This window comes from Vulpes vulpes, unplaced genomic scaffold (genome assembly GCF_048418805.1).
Source record: "Vulpes vulpes isolate BD-2025 unplaced genomic scaffold, VulVul3 u000000678, whole genome shotgun sequence".
Lineage (NCBI taxonomy): Eukaryota > Metazoa > Chordata > Mammalia > Carnivora > Canidae > Vulpes > Vulpes vulpes.
In genome coordinates, this window is record NW_027325803.1 from 1,683,006 (window position 1) to 1,700,559 (window position 17,554).

The window sequence follows — 17,554 nt, forward strand, 5'->3', positions numbered from 1 at the left end:
TGCCCTCTGAGAGATGCTTCAAGCAAAGGCAGAAACTAAAAACACACAAACAACAAGACAACAGAAAACAGGGGTAAGAAGTTTACTGGGAACAGTAAATGTATCTCTGCTTTGTCCCCACATATTTAAAGATACATATAAGGACATATTCAACTACTTGCCTGTGCCTACTTTTTACAATTATTTTTATCAACACACTAGACAGCATCTTAAAATTAAATTATTCTAAAGCAGGTTTCTCCTCAAGTTCCAATCAACAGAGAGAATGTCAATTAGAAATATAACAATGGAACAGAGGCAGAGTTTGTGGCTTATACAAGAGGAAGGGAACATTTCAGGTAACCCGTACCAGGACTACCAAATGGGTAAAGTCAAGAATGCAGACGACAGTGTCTACTTCTTTATGCCTTAATTTCTTCATTCACTCACTCAACACTCACTCACCCACTCAATAAGCATTTATTAGGTATCCAATGAATATTGGTCAATCCCTATACTGGAATTCTGTGCCCTCAGCATTCTCATCAGGTGAGAAAGACAGATGTTTAACTCATTATTTTAAAATATTTTGAGCTTAATGAAATGCCAAGTGTTATAGTTATCTCTTAATAGCTGGTATACAGTGGATAGGACAAACCTGGAGAAAGAGGTGACACTGAAGTTAAGACTTAAAGGGGGAAGGGTGGAAGATGCTTTCCAGATGAAATCAGCTTATATCAAAGCCCTGAAGCAGAGCACAACAGCCTGTATATCAGAGGGACTGTAAGAAGTTCTGAGTGGTTGAAGCATAGTGAATCATATGGAGAATGATATGAAATGATGCTGGAAAGGTAGCCCAGATCATAAAGGGTTTTTAGAGAGATGTCAAGAGTTTAACTTCCCTCTATGAGTAATGAGAAATCATTACATGATTCTAAGCAGGAGAGTAAGGAAATAAATTCTGAGTTAAAAATTTATACCAACTGTGGTGTGAAGAAGGGATTTATGGGGTAGGGGACAGAACGGGAGACCAGCTAGGATGCTGCTGCAACAGTCTTAGCCATGGCTGATGGTGCTCTAGGACTGTGGAATGGAGAGAAGAGGCAGATTTGACAGTTATTCAGGAGGCAGCAATGATAAGACTTGGTGAATAAATGATGTGGGGTGGGGTGGGAGTAAAGAAGTAAGAGGAGCAGATGATGATGACAAGGTTTGAAGCTAAGCCATTTCCTAACACTGGAATCAATGAGGTAGAAGCAGGCTTGACAGAAAAGATTATAAATTCTGTCTTGAATCTGTTGAGTACCTTTGAGACATTCGAGTGGAAATGCAGAAGAGACAACTGGGCGTGCAACTCTGAGACTCAGAAGAGAGGCCTTGGCTAGAAATAGAAATACAGAGTAACTGGAATGAAGATAGTAAACGAAGCCATGGGAGTAGGTATTACTGGGGGAGAGTACAGAGGGAGAAGTAAGTCTAGGACTAGGTCCTGAGGAAGGTTTGATAGCTAGGTAGATAGGAGGAGCTGTGAAAAATAAAATCATGACATACAGAAGAGAATGTTTCAAGAAGGAAGGAGTAGTTGAGTTAAATATTGTTGAGAGATTAAGACAAGGACTAAAAAATGTCTGCTGGCTTTAACAATATGGAGGTCCTCAGCAAAACCAATTTTGGTAAAGTGCCAGGAGCAGAATCCAGATTGACAAGAACTGAAGTGTGAGTACAATGAAAGAATGGACGAGTGTATACAGTAATCAAGAAATTCTGTAGCAAAGGGAAGGACAGGTTTATAAACAGCTAGTGGTAAGGATAAGGCAGCGGAGTAAGGGTTATAATTGTAGTTTCTTAAGATGAAAGAGGTTTGAGCACACTTAACTGCTAAAGGGACAAAGCCAAGAGAGTGAAAGGTTACCTGTGCTGGAGAGGTGGTAACAGCAAGTATAAGGTCTTAGAAAGATGAGAGCCACCAAGATCCAGAGGTTAAATGGAGAGCTGGCTTCAGGTAGGAGGAAGTACACTGAAGAAGGTGTTGGACTGCACGGTGGCACCGGAGGTAGTTCTCACCTGCTGAGGGTGAGGTAGCTAATAAGGAATATGTTGAGAAGCAATGAGGGGCTAGGCCCTAAATGCTGTCAAGCTTGAGGTTGTGAGTATATAAACAGCTACAAGTAAAGCGGGAGGTACTTCAGATATCAGAGAGGAAGAAAAGTAAGAAGAAAAGCTCCCATGTATTTTTTGGTGGTTTACGGAACACCAGAAAAGATGGTCACTGGGAGCTGGGGAGGGAAAGCCCCATGAAGACTCGATACAATTCTTTTAAGCAAAAGGATCCAAATCTTTTGCAGATTTGCAGATTCAAATACAAATAAAGATATCAAGATTTCTGAACCTAGATATAAAGCCAAGTTCATAAGAGCAGATAAATTTGAAATGCCAAACAAAGAAGCTTGCGGAGGGACGCCTGAGTGGCTCAGTGGTTGAACATCTGACTTTGGCTCAGGGCATGATCCCAGGGTCTTGGGATCGAGTCTCACATGAGGCTCCAGGTAGGGAGCCTGCTTCTCCCTCTGCCTATGCCTCTGCCTCTCTCTGTGTCTCTCACGAATAAATAAGATCTTTCAACAAAAAACACAACAAAGAAGCTTGCAGAAAAGTTCTAGAGTAGAAATAACATCATCTCTGATGCTTTTAAGAGAAACAATTTTCCATAATCAAAAGGAGACCGGTAGAGGTGTAAGAGGCAGAGATCAGGAAGTTTATAAAAGGAGCCCCCGGTCCCTCGGAAAAGAGATGCAATGCAAGCTACAGAAAGCTATTTTGTGGTAGGCCAAAGAAATATTAAAAACCTAACATAACCTATACAAGGGGACACAGAACCATCACCAGCAGCAGTAAAAAGGTAGCCTGTACTTGTTCTCTGAATTGAAAACAAACATATTTATTGTTATTAAACACATGCATCTTGCCTTGGGCAGGGGAATTCTGAGGGATAATCACAAACACTGACATGAACTTGTCTTTCTCTTTTATGGAGCAATATCTCCATCTTATGATTTTCTAGGGTCCTGCTATTAAAGTCATTTTATTGCCCATAATGTGTTTTTTGCTATTAGGGGTAACTCGGCAATCTTTTTATTTTTGGTATCTGTCTCTTTGTCGAGATACTACATGTGAGTTGAAAGTGGTCTAGGTCAGGGATTCTCTCAAGTTGAGGAGTGTAGGCTGTTATTAAGCAATATTATAACTGAATTACCTCACTATCTGCTCTAGACAATGACCACAACTCTCAACATCCCAGAGGAGTTCAGGGGGAGCAGACATTTAATCCAATATGCCAATTATAAATGAGCCTTTCTAATTTACTAAAGCAGTATACCTCCCCAACTGACCCCCAACTGGACCCTGCCAGTCCGAAACTTTTTTTTTTTAAAGATTTAAAAATATATTTTAGAGAGTGCATGAGCAGACGGTGGTGGGGGGGTGTGTGTGTGAGGGAAGATCAGAGGAAAAGGGAACGAGAAACTCAGACTCTGCACTGACCATGGAGCATGATGTGGGGGTCTATCTCACAACCCTGAGATCTTGACCTGAGTTGAAACTAAGAGCTCAACCATCTGAGCTACCCAGGGACCCCTTGAAAATATTCTTAAATTTAGATGTAGAATAAGAGGTCTGTAGTTTTATTTCATTTCAGGTGGCATTTGTACCATGAAAAAGCCTTTAATTATACCCGCTAACTCCTGTGCATCTGGCTCACCATGTGTACACACAAACAGTACTCCAAAGCAGCTACCAGCAAGGCTGGACACAGTCCACTTCCCTCTCCAGATCTATCCTCTACTTGGCTCTGTGACTTGAGAGGTTGAGTTAAATGAACTCGATCTGCTTTACTTGGCAACCCTGCTCCTGGCTTCCAATGGATTTGGCCAACCGAAGACACAGCCAAGAGACTGGAGTGTAGGAGGGGTTTTTATCCTGTCCTTTCCCTGCTGGGCTAGAGGTTGGCAGAGGCTACATTTCTACTACCACACCTAGCTCCTGTTAGGAAGCCCTCTCCTACTGCTTCAGACCTCTGAACAGGGTTCTCTTCTTCAGAAAGACCTCACGCCCTTTCAGGCCTAAGGGTGACAGTGGCCTATCACTGCTGCTGGGCCTTGAACATCTCTGCATTGTCTCCTAAGCCTACCAATGACTCTGTAAATGGTCCCTTTATTAAACTTCCTTTCACCCCTTTTGAGTGTGCTTCCTCTTTCCTGCCAGAACACTAATATACATTTAATAAGAACTATTCTGCATTTCCCTTCAAAATATTTAAAACATCACTTTTCATGTATAGTTAATCCTTGAACAACATGGGACTACATGGGGGGGGGGGGACACTTACATGCAGACTTTTAAAAAAAGTTTTTATTTAAATTCCAGTTAGTTAGCCTACAGTGTAATATTAGTTTCAGTTGTACAATATAGTGATTCTACACTTCCATAAAACAGCCAGTGCTCATCACAAGTGCCCTCCTTCATTCCCATCACCTATTTCATCCCTTCCCCATCCACCTCCCCTCTGGTAACCACCAGTTTGTTCTTTATAGTTGAATCTGTTTCTTGGTTGGCCTTTCTCTCCCCTGACCCTTTTATTTATTTATTTATTTTTTTTTTCCCCTGACCCTTTTAAACTTGTTTTACTTCTTAAATTCCACACAAGTGAAAATTATATGGTTGTCTTTCTCTGACTTATTTCACTTAGCATACTACTCTCTAGCTCCATTCACATAGTTGCAAATGGCAAGATTTCCCTTTTTTATGGCTGGGTAATAGTTCATTGTATATATAAATACCACATCTTCCTTTTTTCCCTTCATTTCTAGGGTTAGGGTTAGGGTCAGCATGAGGGTATGTACCTAAGATCCTGCAATTCAGAGACCTCTCCAGAGGGTTAGGTGTAGGGTCAGGGTTTAGGATTTGGATGAGTGTATGTGTCTGATATCCTACAGTTCAGAGACCTCTTCAGAGAATAAAACCCCAGACTTCTTGGGTAAGAACAGACATGGCAGCCATCTACTGGGCTGAGGTAAGAAAGAGATTTGGGTTTCTAAATACTCTTTAAATAGATATTCAATTGTCTCTTCAGTTTTTATCTTTACCTTTATATCCATTTTCAGAAATATCACCAATTCTTAAATATTTGGGGTCTTCTCCAGAACAACTAGGGTGCTTCTCAGCTTTTCTTACCATGTGTTCAGAAACCCACTTTTCACATCTAGGATTAGGGTTAGGGCCAGGGTGAAGGTATGTGTTTAGTAGCAACATGTGGACTTTTTTTTGATACAGCATAGTACTGTAAATGTATTTTCCTTATGATTTCCTTAATCCTTTTCTTTTTTCTAGCTTTCTTTTTTGTGAGAATACAGTATATAATATATAACATACAAAATAGGTGTTAATCAACACTCTATGTTACCAGTGAGGCTTTCTGTCAATAGTAGGCTATTGGTAGTTAAGTTTTGGGGGTATTAAAATTTATATACAGATTATTGATTGCTTGGGGGGTCAGTACCACATCCCCACATTGTTCAAGGATAAATTATATTCTATGTTTTATCTCTTTGTACAAATCCAAATACAGAAGTCACACAGAAGCGAAAGAATACATAGCAAAAATCATGGGTTACATTTAGGGCTCCTTACTTTTTCTGGTGAGAGGTGGTGCGCCTGGTGCAAAAGACAGCAATGACCACAACCACCACAATGGTGACAACGCCAACAGAAACAATGATGACCAGCAGCATGCTACTGTCCAGGGGAGAGGTGGGGCTTCCATGCGGGCTGTTACTACCTGTACAGGGAGAACCAGTACATTTGTTAGTGTTAGAGAATTCCCAAAATTGTACACACTCAGAGTATGGAAACTTCATGGAGCTTTTTTGTAATACACTCATCACCTTGTATACAAGTGTGCATGTAATTTAGAGAGCCAGGTTTCTGCACTGTGTACAGTTCTTAACACAGTGCCTTGCACAAACCTGGAGTTCAATAACAGCTTTTCAAATTATACTAAACATTTTACTCAAAGAAAGGGCCTGCCCCCTGGTGTTTGTTATATTATGCATAAATTTGGCTTATAAAACACCAATTGTAAATCATTTAGTTTTCTGACTTTCAAAAGCATTTAAAAAATATATAGTCACAACAAGCTTAAGTTTTTTCCCACATATAGATGTCTGAGATCACACACACACACACACAATACAGTCTGCTTTTATAAATATAGTCTTTGCAAAGTTAATTCTCTTATTCAGTTTCAGAAAAAAGTAGGTCTGCACATGTGGATTAGTTTGACAAGTATTTACTGAGTAGTTAAGTGCCAGACATTGTTCTAGGTACTAAGGATGCAACAGTGAACAACAAAGATGTAGCTTCTGGGATGGGGGCAGAAAAATAAACAAATAAGAAATTATTAGTAATAAGAGCCATAAAAAAATAAAATGAGGGAATATGACACACAGTGACTGGGTGGCTATTTTAGATTGAGTGGTTGGAAAAAGCTTCTCTGAGGAAATGGCATTTGAGCTCAGATTTGAATGACAAGGAAGGTCCCACCATACAAAGATCTGGAAGAAGAATATTTAAGAGAGGGGACAGCTTGTGGAAGGATCCTAAGGCAGGAATGAGCTTAGGAATGAGCTTCAAGGAAGAGAAAGGCAGTCAGTGTTGCTCAAGAAGAAAAGTGCAGAGTTAGAGGGAAGCAAGCGAGCAGAAAAAAGACAGACATGTGTGTCCAGAGGCCAGATCATTTAAGACCTTGAGGAAGTTTAGCTTTTCTTCTTTTTTCTTCCAGTTATTATTTCCCCATTGCTTACAGGAGGAGGACCGAGCTTTGTATTATGGCCTTTTATAATCTACCTCTATCCTGTTTTTTGTTTTTGTTTTTTTTTAATTTTTATTTTTATTTATTTATGATAGGCACACAGTGAGAGAGAGAGAGAGAGAGAGGCAGAGACACAGGCAGAGGGAGAAGCAGGCTCCACGCAGGGAGCCTGATGTGGGACTCGATCCCGGGTCTCCAGGATCACACCCTGGGGCCAAGGTGGTGCTCAACTGCTTGGCCCCCGAGCTGCCCTAATCTGCCTCTATCCTAATTCTTGCTCTTCTACTTTCTGAAACACATTTTTTTTTTTTTTTTTGCTTCCCACCTCATTACAAAAGTTACACATACTTACATTAGACAATATGGGAAATCCCACCACACAGCTCTGACTACCACAGGCACCTGGTATCTTTCCTTCCAGTTATTCTCTCTCTCCTATGTAACAGAGCTGTACAAAACAGATAAGCTAACCAAGTAATGAGGGTTTAGTTTCTAGAAGTGCTTAAGAAGAATCATTCTACCAGTCTGGGACACTGTGGAAGAAATTCCTAACATGAAGATATGGTTTGGGAATCTGTGTTTTAAAAAAGTTCCTAAAGTGATTCCCAAATATAACCTTGGTTCATAACCTTACGATCTAATTCAAACTATACTTATTGACACTGTATTAGCGGACCTTCCAACTTTTGACTGTATGATTTTTATAGGCTACATCTAAGCACAGTGCTAAATCTGGGATGATTCCGGAAGGCTTAAGAGCTTATTCTCCATCTGGTTCATTTTTATTCCTCATTTCTGAGAAAAAGGTAAGCAGACAAAGTTGTACATATTGATCTTTAATAAATAACATTTTTATATTTTGTCATGACTACAGAACTAGGGACCAATAAAATTAGACTATATTGGGGCTTTACACAGAACTTCTATTAATAGCAATGCTGAGTTCCTGGGTAGGGTATGTGGTGGGGCAGGTGCTGCAAATCAGAGGCTGGAAGCTGGGATGCAGAGGCTAGCAGAGGAGGTGGTGGCAGTTCTTGCTTGTATTCAGCAGAGGTGAATTCCCATCTAACTGCATTTGACTTCGAACTTTTTTTTTTTTTTAATTAATTTTTTTTCTTTTTCTTTTTTAAAAGATTTTATTTATTAATGAGAAAGAGAGAGAGAGAGACAGAGAGGCAAAGACACAGGCAGAGGGAGAAGCAGGCTCCATGCAGGGAGCCTGATGCGGGACTCGATCCCAGGACTCCAGGATCACACCCTGGGCCGAAGGCAGCACTAAACCGCTGAGCCACCTGTGCTGCCCTTGACTTCTAACTTCTGAGAGGACCAAAGGCTCCCATGGAAGAGTGATTAAGAGCTGCCAAGGGAGCATGTCCTGCCAAGAACATTTATGATAGACCATTTCTAAAACTTCATCTGGACTATGGCAACAGCTTCTTAACCACTCTCTCTGACTTCATAATCTGAGCCCCCAACTCCCTCTTCATTCACTAGAGTAGTAACTCTTAGTACTCAATAAACGGAAGTCATAATTTACTCATGGTAAAAGGTACCTTACACGTGTTATGTACAGGATGAAGCTCACATATTTTTTAAAAAGTATTTTATTTATTTACGAGAGAGAGAGAGAGAGAGAGAGAGAGAGAGAGAGGTAGACAGAGACACAGGCAGAGGGAGAAGCAGGCTCCACGCAGGGAGCCCGATGTGGGACTCGATCCCGGGACTCTGGGATCACGCCTTGACCTGAAGGCAGATGCTCAACCGCTGAGCCACCCAGGCCTCCCAGAAGCTCACATTTTGTAGCACTGGTACCTGAGCTTTTGGCAAGCTGGTTCTGACCTACCACCTTCTCTAATGTGAGAATCTTTTTCCTGTCTCCAGACAGTGTGATCCCTGGAGAGAACCGGCTGTTTTTGCTGCCATGCTTTTGCACGTGCTGTTAGTGCTTCCTGAAATGTCCAACCCCCTGACATTTAGCCATCTTCCACGCATCCCTTCATATCTGGGTCAGACATCACCTCTATGAAGCTTTCCCTTTTCTCTGTTGGCTGGTTTGCTACTCCTTTTGCTCCCATAGCTTGTTACATAGAACCAGAACCTTTAAAAATGTGTGAATGAATGAATGTATGTATGAAAGAAAAGACAAGGAAACAGTTGTGTTTCTCATGGCCTTGAATATTCTACTGTGGACAGCATGTAAGTACAATACACACACCTCCCAGGAAGAAAAGTGCAGAATCCTGGAAATCAGCCTAGGACTCAGATTCCCACATCTGGTACAGAACCCCAGGCTTTTCAGGCTGTGTGTGATGATGGAAAAGTCATAATCAGGAGTCAGAAGATCTGGATTTTGGTTGTAGGACTTCCATAATTAATGGGTGGATCCAGGCACATTACTTCACTGAGTCTTTTAGTGCATAAAATGGGAATATCTGTTCTCCCCATTTCACTGTGTTAGAAGGACTAAATGTAATTTCAGGTGTGAAAGTAACTTACAAACAATGAAGTTCTATAGAGAAGAAGGTGCCATCATTTAAGTAATTAGAAGGCACCAGCTCTTAGGCTGGCTAGGAGAGTGGAAGAAGTTTTCAGAATTCCTAAATTAAAAACACTGGGATAAGCAGTGTGGGGAGAAATTCATGATTCTGAAGCATTTCTTTGGCTTGCTCTAGGGGATGGATAATCTCATTAGAGAGTTTATTTTTGAAAGCAAGACTCTAATTCTTTTCTAGAGGCAGGCAGTGGGCAAAAGGAAACTCATTTGTTTAGAATTAATCTTATTTTAAGTTGGGTATATGGGGAGACCATTTTATTTATGGATCCTATAACGAAAGGATGTGCAGTAATTCAGCAAACTTTTGCCAGAAAATGCCTAAAGTTAATACTACTAAATAGAAAGAAATAGGTAATGTGCTACAACCCACCACAAAGTAGCTACAAAGACATTTTGGGATTCAAGCAGAAACATGTCATGCCCACCATGGGCCAAAAAGCCATAAGAAAGGCTTTACCACTCATTGGAGGTTTGTAGTCAGATCCCAGGTCTGGCAGCCGGCTTCCTTTTCCCGCAGACCCTGAGGCTGGAGAAGAAAAGAAATCATGTCAGTAATGACCCAAGCCATTGGTGTGACGAGTCCACTTCATAGCTAGTGAGTGTTTTCTACAAAAAATATTTTCAGTCTACTCTGACCATGAGAAAATGAAGTAGCACATAAACAAGAGAGGACAAAATAGGCTGTGCAAAGCAAACAGTATGTATAGCTTTCTACACAATGAGGCATCTGAAAGGCTGACACCCTTGGTCCATGGCTGTAGCTAGCATGTAACTGGACTGCCACTTGCTGTTCATAAGGTGGGAACACACCCATTTCTCTTGCCCAAGAAACAGCTCCTGCAAACTGCACAGGGTGCTTATGGCAAAAGTAGCTTCTCCCAGAAAAGGAACCAAGGGACCAGTTAGGTTGACTTCTGCATTACAGAAGTGCACTTTTCCAAAGGACCTGGCCATGATGATCTCCTAGTAGGTGTCAGTACTGTTTGGATATTTTCCTCAACTTATAAAGGTGCCTTTTCCAATATAAAGATATCCTAAGTAGGAGCAGGAAGACACACGGAGTTCAAGTTGGGTTTTTGGTTCCTGTTCAGTTACCTGCATACCCAAGAATGGAAAAACAAAGTCTTCCCTTTTGTTGCTCACCAAGCACTCTCTCTCCTAATCCATCATCATAAAATATAATGAGCGAGGCTGCCGATCTTAGGCTTGGGACCACCTCACAAACAGACTTCATAAAACACAAAGACCAGTATTTTAGTCATTCATATTCTCCATCCTGAATTTTGTTCTTCATGAGTATAGAAAAAAAGCTGCTTGGGTAAAGCAAATATAAGGAGTCCTTTCCCAGTACAGCAAAGGTATTCATCAATCCAAGGTTTGGATTCCTCCCGAAGAAGTGTGAAAGAACTGCAAAGTCAAAGCTGCTCCTTGTGGTTAATATAGTACACTGCCTGCACCTGAATATTAGCCTATCACGTACTTGACTTCTGGCAAGTCATTTATTATTTCTGGGGTTCAGTTTCTTCATTGCAAAGCAGCAATGATAATGGTATCTACTTCACAAAATTGTACTGAGGATTAAATGGAAATTTACTCCTATAAAATATTTTGAATCCTGCCTGACACATAGCAAACGTTAAACAAATATTAGCTACTATTATTACAAATAGAATAAAATCTTTAGGGAAGAATATAATCTTTCCCTTTGCAGAGGCACAGAGCATGAAGCTTCAGAAAACACTCATAAATGAGTTACTTCTACAAATAAAGCTTGACCAGAAATGCATAAACTAGATGTTTCTATAAAACATTACAGCTAATGTCAAGTACTTCGATAAATTACCAGAGTCAGACTAAATGAAAAATTAAAATCTGAATGTTTCTGTGTATAGTTCATTTAACAGAACAAATACAGAGATGAAAACAATGATTTCTATGTTTCCAGAAGCTCAAAACTCCCAAAGTAATGGAAGTTGCTGGGTATTGGAAAGGGCATATTTAACTCACAGTCCCTGATCCCTTTTCTGTTGTCTATACTTGTTACTTCATCCCCTTACGTCCATGGCCATCATTCCTCACAAATAAATGGTACACACCGTATGTTATGATTCCAGTAGTTCTTTTCACTATGATGAGGTCTAGTTGGAGGAGATGACGTAGCACTTGTAAGGGTCTTCAGATTTAAGTGTGCTTATTTTTCAGGGTAGCCCACATGTAAGCCCAACTATCCAGAGTATCATATTATATAAATAATTGCCAAAGAACATATTTTGCTAATAAACTGGTTGGTCTAATTCTTGTATTTCCCAGCATTTTTTCTAATGCTATAGGTTAAATATAACCTATAACCTATGAACAAGAAATTCTAAGGATTAACCAAACATCAAAAATTACTATGGGTAAAGAATTTTAAAAGGCTGGAGGTGTGGTACAAATAAGACCTGCACTCTGGCTAATCCAGCAAAGGCAGCGGCGGTGGGGGGGGGGGGGGTGGTGGTGGTGAAGAGGGTGCAGGGGTAAGGGGGAGGACCATGAACACATTTATGCTCTGTGCATACACAGTATAGTTATTTTTCTGTTCTCACACTTAAGTCAAAATGTCTACCAACGTTAGGGTGCCTCACACATACACGCAAGCATGTTTGCAGTTTCTCCAACATACAATAAAAGACTCACTGAGTGCAAATACATTTCTAAAGCCCTTGAAACATGCAACCTCAAGTTCTGACTCCTCCTTGCCATTAACAAGATTCATAGACTTTTTCTTTCTTTTTTTAAAAAAGGTTTTATAAAGTAATCTCTATACCCAATATGGGGCTCGAACTCACAACCCCAAGATCAAGAGTCGCATGCTCCACTGACTATGCCAGTCAGGAGCCCCAAGACTTTTATTTCTAAAAACTACTCTTTTTTTTTTTTTAAAGATTTTATTTATTCATGAGAGAGACAGAGAGAGAGAGAGAGGTAGAGACACAGGCAGAAGGAGAAGCAGGCTCCATGCAGGGAGCCCGATGTGGGACTCAATCCCAGGACTCCAGGATCTGCCCTGGGCCAAAGGCAAGCACTAAACCACCGAGCCACCCAGAGATCCCTAAAAACTACTCTTAAACCTTGAAAGCAACCATCAACTTTACTTTCATTGGTCTCAGTACAGAAAAGATACCAATGTTGGCTGACTCCCCAGAGATGAAAACCACAGTCAGTGATCTCTCCACCATAGCAATTACAGTGGAAAAACTATGTTGATAGACAATTTCGAGAATGGTGACACTGAAGCCTCTGCTTCCTATGTTTCCAATTTAAATTGTTTCTCTTTTAAAATGAACAGATATATTTAAGGGAAGAAACAGAAAAAGAGCTCTGAATTAAGCTTATGGTAACAATAAATAGCACTACTTTTGTCAGAGTCACACAATTCAAGAGGGTAAATCTGTAGATTCTTTGTGGGAGGAAGAAAATAAGGTATTTGCTGAATTTGACTACAACCGTTCATTTAGAGGAACTAATGCAATCCTACATGCTACAAATACGACAAGTTGGTATGCCTGTTCTCATCATGGTCCAAATACCTATCATCATTACAGAATTTCAGTATCTTAGTACAGAGGACAAACTGACCCACACTTACTGCCAATTTCCAATAGCTACAGAACCCCATTTATTCTACTTAGTTTTTCCTTGCCTATGTATCTCCTAAGTAGATTCCCCAGCTTTTCAGATACCCCAAGTGCCACAAACATGGACTCAACTCCACTTTGGCCAATAAATAATATAGATTTTAACACACAGTACTGATTTTCAGAAAAAAAAAAAGAAACAAAAACAACAAAAAGCTAGTTATAATAGGTCACAAGAGAGGGGAAAGGAGAGAGAGGCTGTCTACTGATTTACCTTGATCATTAGGCATTTTATCAGAGGAGTCCGCTAACAGGCCAAGCACAGGGGAAGAAAAAACAAGAGCAAGGATCACAAGCTTTGAAGATGGGACCAGTAGAATTTTTAAAGGAAAAAAATAAAATCCCACAAACTTCCAAACAAATTACAAATTGAGTCTTGCTTTCAGTACTAACAGAAAAGAAATCTGTAACACGGTTTCCACATTTCCACAGACTCAAGCCCCAACTAAATTTTATTCCTAGGCTCACTTCCTTCAGTATTTTATCTTCACTTTCTTATCTAGTGTTTTCTTCAAAGCTCCCCTGTTAGTGTCTTTTCTCTCTACAAAGTTCCATGAATAAGCCTTTCAGGTTAAGAGCCTGCATGTGTTGAAAGGGAATCATCCATCACAGTAACATGCTATTATTCTGAGAACCAAGAGAATCACATCTGATGTGACTGGTAAGAACATTGAGATCACTGCAATTCGTCTGCCTTTGAACAGCCTTGTATGTGATACGGTTAGACCAGGAACCTAGGGAGCACTGATTTGGTGGTCAATGGGTGAGGGATCATTTTGAGATAAATGTTCACACTGTGGCTCATAAGCTCATCACCAGGGCTTCTTATATTCTTCATAGTCTCTATATCCTAAAGTGGTATGTACAAGCACTGCCCCACTAAAGAGACATATAATAAAACACTGTTTAGTGGAGTTTTACCTTTAGGTGTTCTGAATTGGACAGCTTCAGACATGGGCCCCATGCCCTTAGAGTTTCGAGCTTGGATTTTGAAGTAGTACGGTGTGTCAAGTGTTAACTCTTGTATCTGGTGAGTCAGCCTGTTTCCCACAACAGGCTCAATAACCCAGTCATGTATCTCTGCATTCACATCTGTACTATAATATATGATGTAACCTGTCCAAAGGAGGAAATGATAAAAGATATCTTATTCCTGCCTTTTCTTTTGGAATCAGAAAATCAATAAAGATATACGTTATAGCATATACAAACAGAGAACCAGTTATTGGTTAAGGACCAATGGTAAAATGCATTCAAAATGCTGCACTGAACACCATATAAAGGAAACCACAATTTCAACAGTGTCAGGCTGTACGTTATCATCTGTATCAGTAGCTGAGGCAATAAAAGTGGTTATGATAATAATATAGAGTTAAGAACTCTCAGAAGCAAAGAAATATAAGGAAAACAATCCAATCGCTTCAATGTCCTAATATCTGAATAATGTCCCTATCAACGATCTGCAGTTAAAGCACTTTTGAAAACAGACACTTGATGGGATGAGCACGGGGTGTTATTCTATATGTTGGCAAATTGAACACCAATAAAAAATAAATTTATAAAGAAAAAAAGAAAACAGACACTGGTCCAACATGCTCTTTTAGCTCCTGCCAATGTGATTTCCTAAGAACAAATCTCTAGGGAGGCCTGGGAGATGTGGGTGGTACCTTTATTAAGGCTCTTCCAGACTTGAAGTGGGTCAAGTCACAGTGAAACATCACCTGATACTCCCACCAGGGGGCACTCACTCTCCATGGCTGAGGCAAGAAGAGACAACCACAAGCCTACCTGATCCACACAGAGCAAAAACGCACTGCATCATTAACTGGTTTTTAAAGATAAAATGTAATCTAAGCCAAGTCATGCTTCATTCTCTTACAGAACAGACAAGTTCAAAAACCTAAACAATGACACAGACCAGGGATTTATTATGGAAAGGAGTTCTATCTGAAAGTTGAAGCAGGATAACATTAGGAAATGCTTTCCTTATTCAATGCTTTCAGCCCCGTTGTTCATACAGTGGAACATCAGAGAGCACCCTCCTGTTCCTCAGCATACACTTACATGGAGCAGAGGTTCCGAGGGGAATAATTAACAGTTAAATCCCATCAGGCTTTCCTCCCTGATAAAGCTGAGGAAAGCACAGTGTCCTCTACTGTGGAAAGTTCTCTGGACGTCCAAGGAAAAATCCCAAGTCCCTTCAAAGGCCTAGGCCAACTGAAACTTCTAACTCTAGTGTTAGAACACAGAAAGCTGAAATAGCAGGCCTGCGGGGGGTGGAGGGGATACGGAATTAAAAGTCTAATGGGCTTTTTGGGGCATTAGGTTAAAAGAACTGAATCTATTTGGTGGGTATTACCCTGTAGAATCAGGCAGGGTCTTTAACTCCAAAGCTGATCATATAGTTAGAGGCAGAGAAGAACAGTTTTTCTGATGAAAATAAGTATGTCCATAAGCTCCCACTGTAACCAAAGACTGTCTAATGTAACAATGCCCACCAGACTTTCACATAGTGAGTCAGAACAACCAAATGACAAGCCATTCTTACGTTACTATGAGCAAACAGTACCCCTTTGGTCCACTTTCAAGGACCATCATGACCCCCTGTGCTTCACAGAATGACCAAGCCAACTTTTGGACTCCCACTTCTCCCAACCACACAGTAGTGGGCTGGAATGCTTCTGCCAGATCGGAACAGAGAACACACACACTCAGAGGGATCTTACCTGTAATCTTGCCATTGGCTTCAGACGGAGGTTGCCAATTTACAATTATGGTCCTAGGTTTTCCCTCTTTACTCACAACTGTCACATCCTTGGGTGGAGAAGTAGGAACTACAAAATAACAAGACTTTCAATAATTCCTGTCCATTCCAATTTCATTCACTATTTCTGCAACCCTTTCCTAAGGTGCAACAAGAGGTATAAGGGAAAAAAGCTAAAGCCTCCTGGCTTCAAAGAACTCATAGTCTGTCTACCTATAAATAGCTCCAATAAAAAGAAGAATATGAAAATTATCAAGGAAAAAAATACCATACTACGAGGATACAGAATTGGTATCTTGGGCTGGAGGTCAGAGATTTATAGGGTTCTTAAGTAGGGCAATCAAAAGACCGCTGTAGTTAGTATCTACAAGTATCTACATTATGCCAGGCATTTTACAAATAGTATTTCAATTTATATTTATGGCAACCTGAAAGGCAGTTACCACTATCTCTGCTTGACAGATCAGGGCATCCAACAATGTAAAAAGTTATGTAATTTGCCCAAGATGACATTCTTCCCCCCTACATCTGGATTATTTTGTTAGAATATTTTCAAGCATAAAAAAATTTTCTCTTTCACTTATAGGTGGCTCTCTAAATAAAATATAATGTTTGAAACCCTAGTCCCTCAAAGAATAAATGAATTATAAACTGATTTTTTAAGTTTGTACTAAAAACACACTGTCAACTATTTGAGATTATTGCTGTGAAATCTAAAACTGTTTATGAAACAAACATGAATTGAATAAAAACAACACTGCATTTCTTGTATTTCCATGTTATGGCTGATAACTTTCAAGGTACTAGTAGAGAAATGAGCAAATTAAGTACATCCTTAAATTTACTCTTCTCTTCCTAAAATACTGAAATTTTCCAAGCACAAAATTGAAGGAAGCCTGGTGAAATGCAGACATCCTAAGGGAATACATAATATCATTTATTAACTAATGGATTGGAATGAAGCAAAAAGATATTCTTAAGTCTAGCAAAGAAAGCAAAATCAAGGTCTATTTAAATTTTTGTGCACTGTTAAGTCTAATCAACTGTGCAAGAGACAAAAAGACATTAGGACTAGGCCCAGTCTGGAGAGATTTGATAGCTCCATTTTTCCATTATTTATGTATAGGAGAAAAAAGCCATAGACAGAGACTCCCAATGGTTAGACATATCCCTGTGCTAGAAAAGTACAAAAGGCAGAAGGGTAGGCCTACCCTTTTGCCTAAGCAAAAGGCAAACAGAATCTCAAACTTGGATAGCTTGCTCTCCCTTTAATTTGTTTGGTGTCTTTTATCTCTCTTGTTTACTTACAGATAAAATCCCTGAGGCTGCCTCAATGGGAGATTCTGCTAGATATTAACTGGTTGTAAGAAGGCTTCTGGGGCAGTTTTGGGTCCCCTGGTTAAGTTCTGAGGCTCTAGGAAGAATGGCATTGGTAGCTGCTTGGTGAAGAGCAGGTCACTTCATTTTTTCTATCTCAATTTAGCAATAAAGCAGGATTAATGATAGTAATCGTTTACGTCTACACAGTGCTTTATAATTACCATGTGCCTTTTCATCTGCTCATTTTACCCTTAAAATAACCCTGTAAGGTAAGAAAAGCAGATATTATTAACCCTCTTTTACAGATAGAACACATGATAGGCTGGGTGACTGACTTATGACTTACACAGTCAGTATTTGGTTGACCTGGGATTGAACTCAAGTCCCTTGATTCC

General features: G+C 40.0%; 1 protein-coding gene across 5 annotated transcripts in view; it reads right to left on the reverse strand.

Annotated features, from left to right (window-relative positions):
* Positions 1–17,554, reverse strand: part of NEO1 (neogenin 1) — a 234,807-nt gene that overhangs the window by 13,741 nt on the left and 203,512 nt on the right. For 3 of the 5 annotated variants that reach the window (XM_072746003.1, XM_072746002.1, XM_072745998.1), the window contains exons 19-23: positions 15,802–15,909; positions 13,997–14,191; positions 13,290–13,322; positions 9,856–9,924; positions 5,665–5,812 (exon numbers count right to left, since the gene is read on the reverse strand). In XM_072746003.1, the coding sequence (XP_072602104.1) occupies positions 5,665–5,812; positions 9,856–9,924; positions 13,290–13,322; positions 13,997–14,191; positions 15,802–15,909 (553 nt within the window). The remainder of the gene's footprint in view (positions 1–5,664; positions 5,813–9,855; positions 9,925–13,289; positions 13,323–13,996; positions 14,192–15,801; positions 15,910–17,554) is intronic. The other 2 variants (XM_072746001.1, XM_072745999.1) reach the window with 1 other exon arrangement.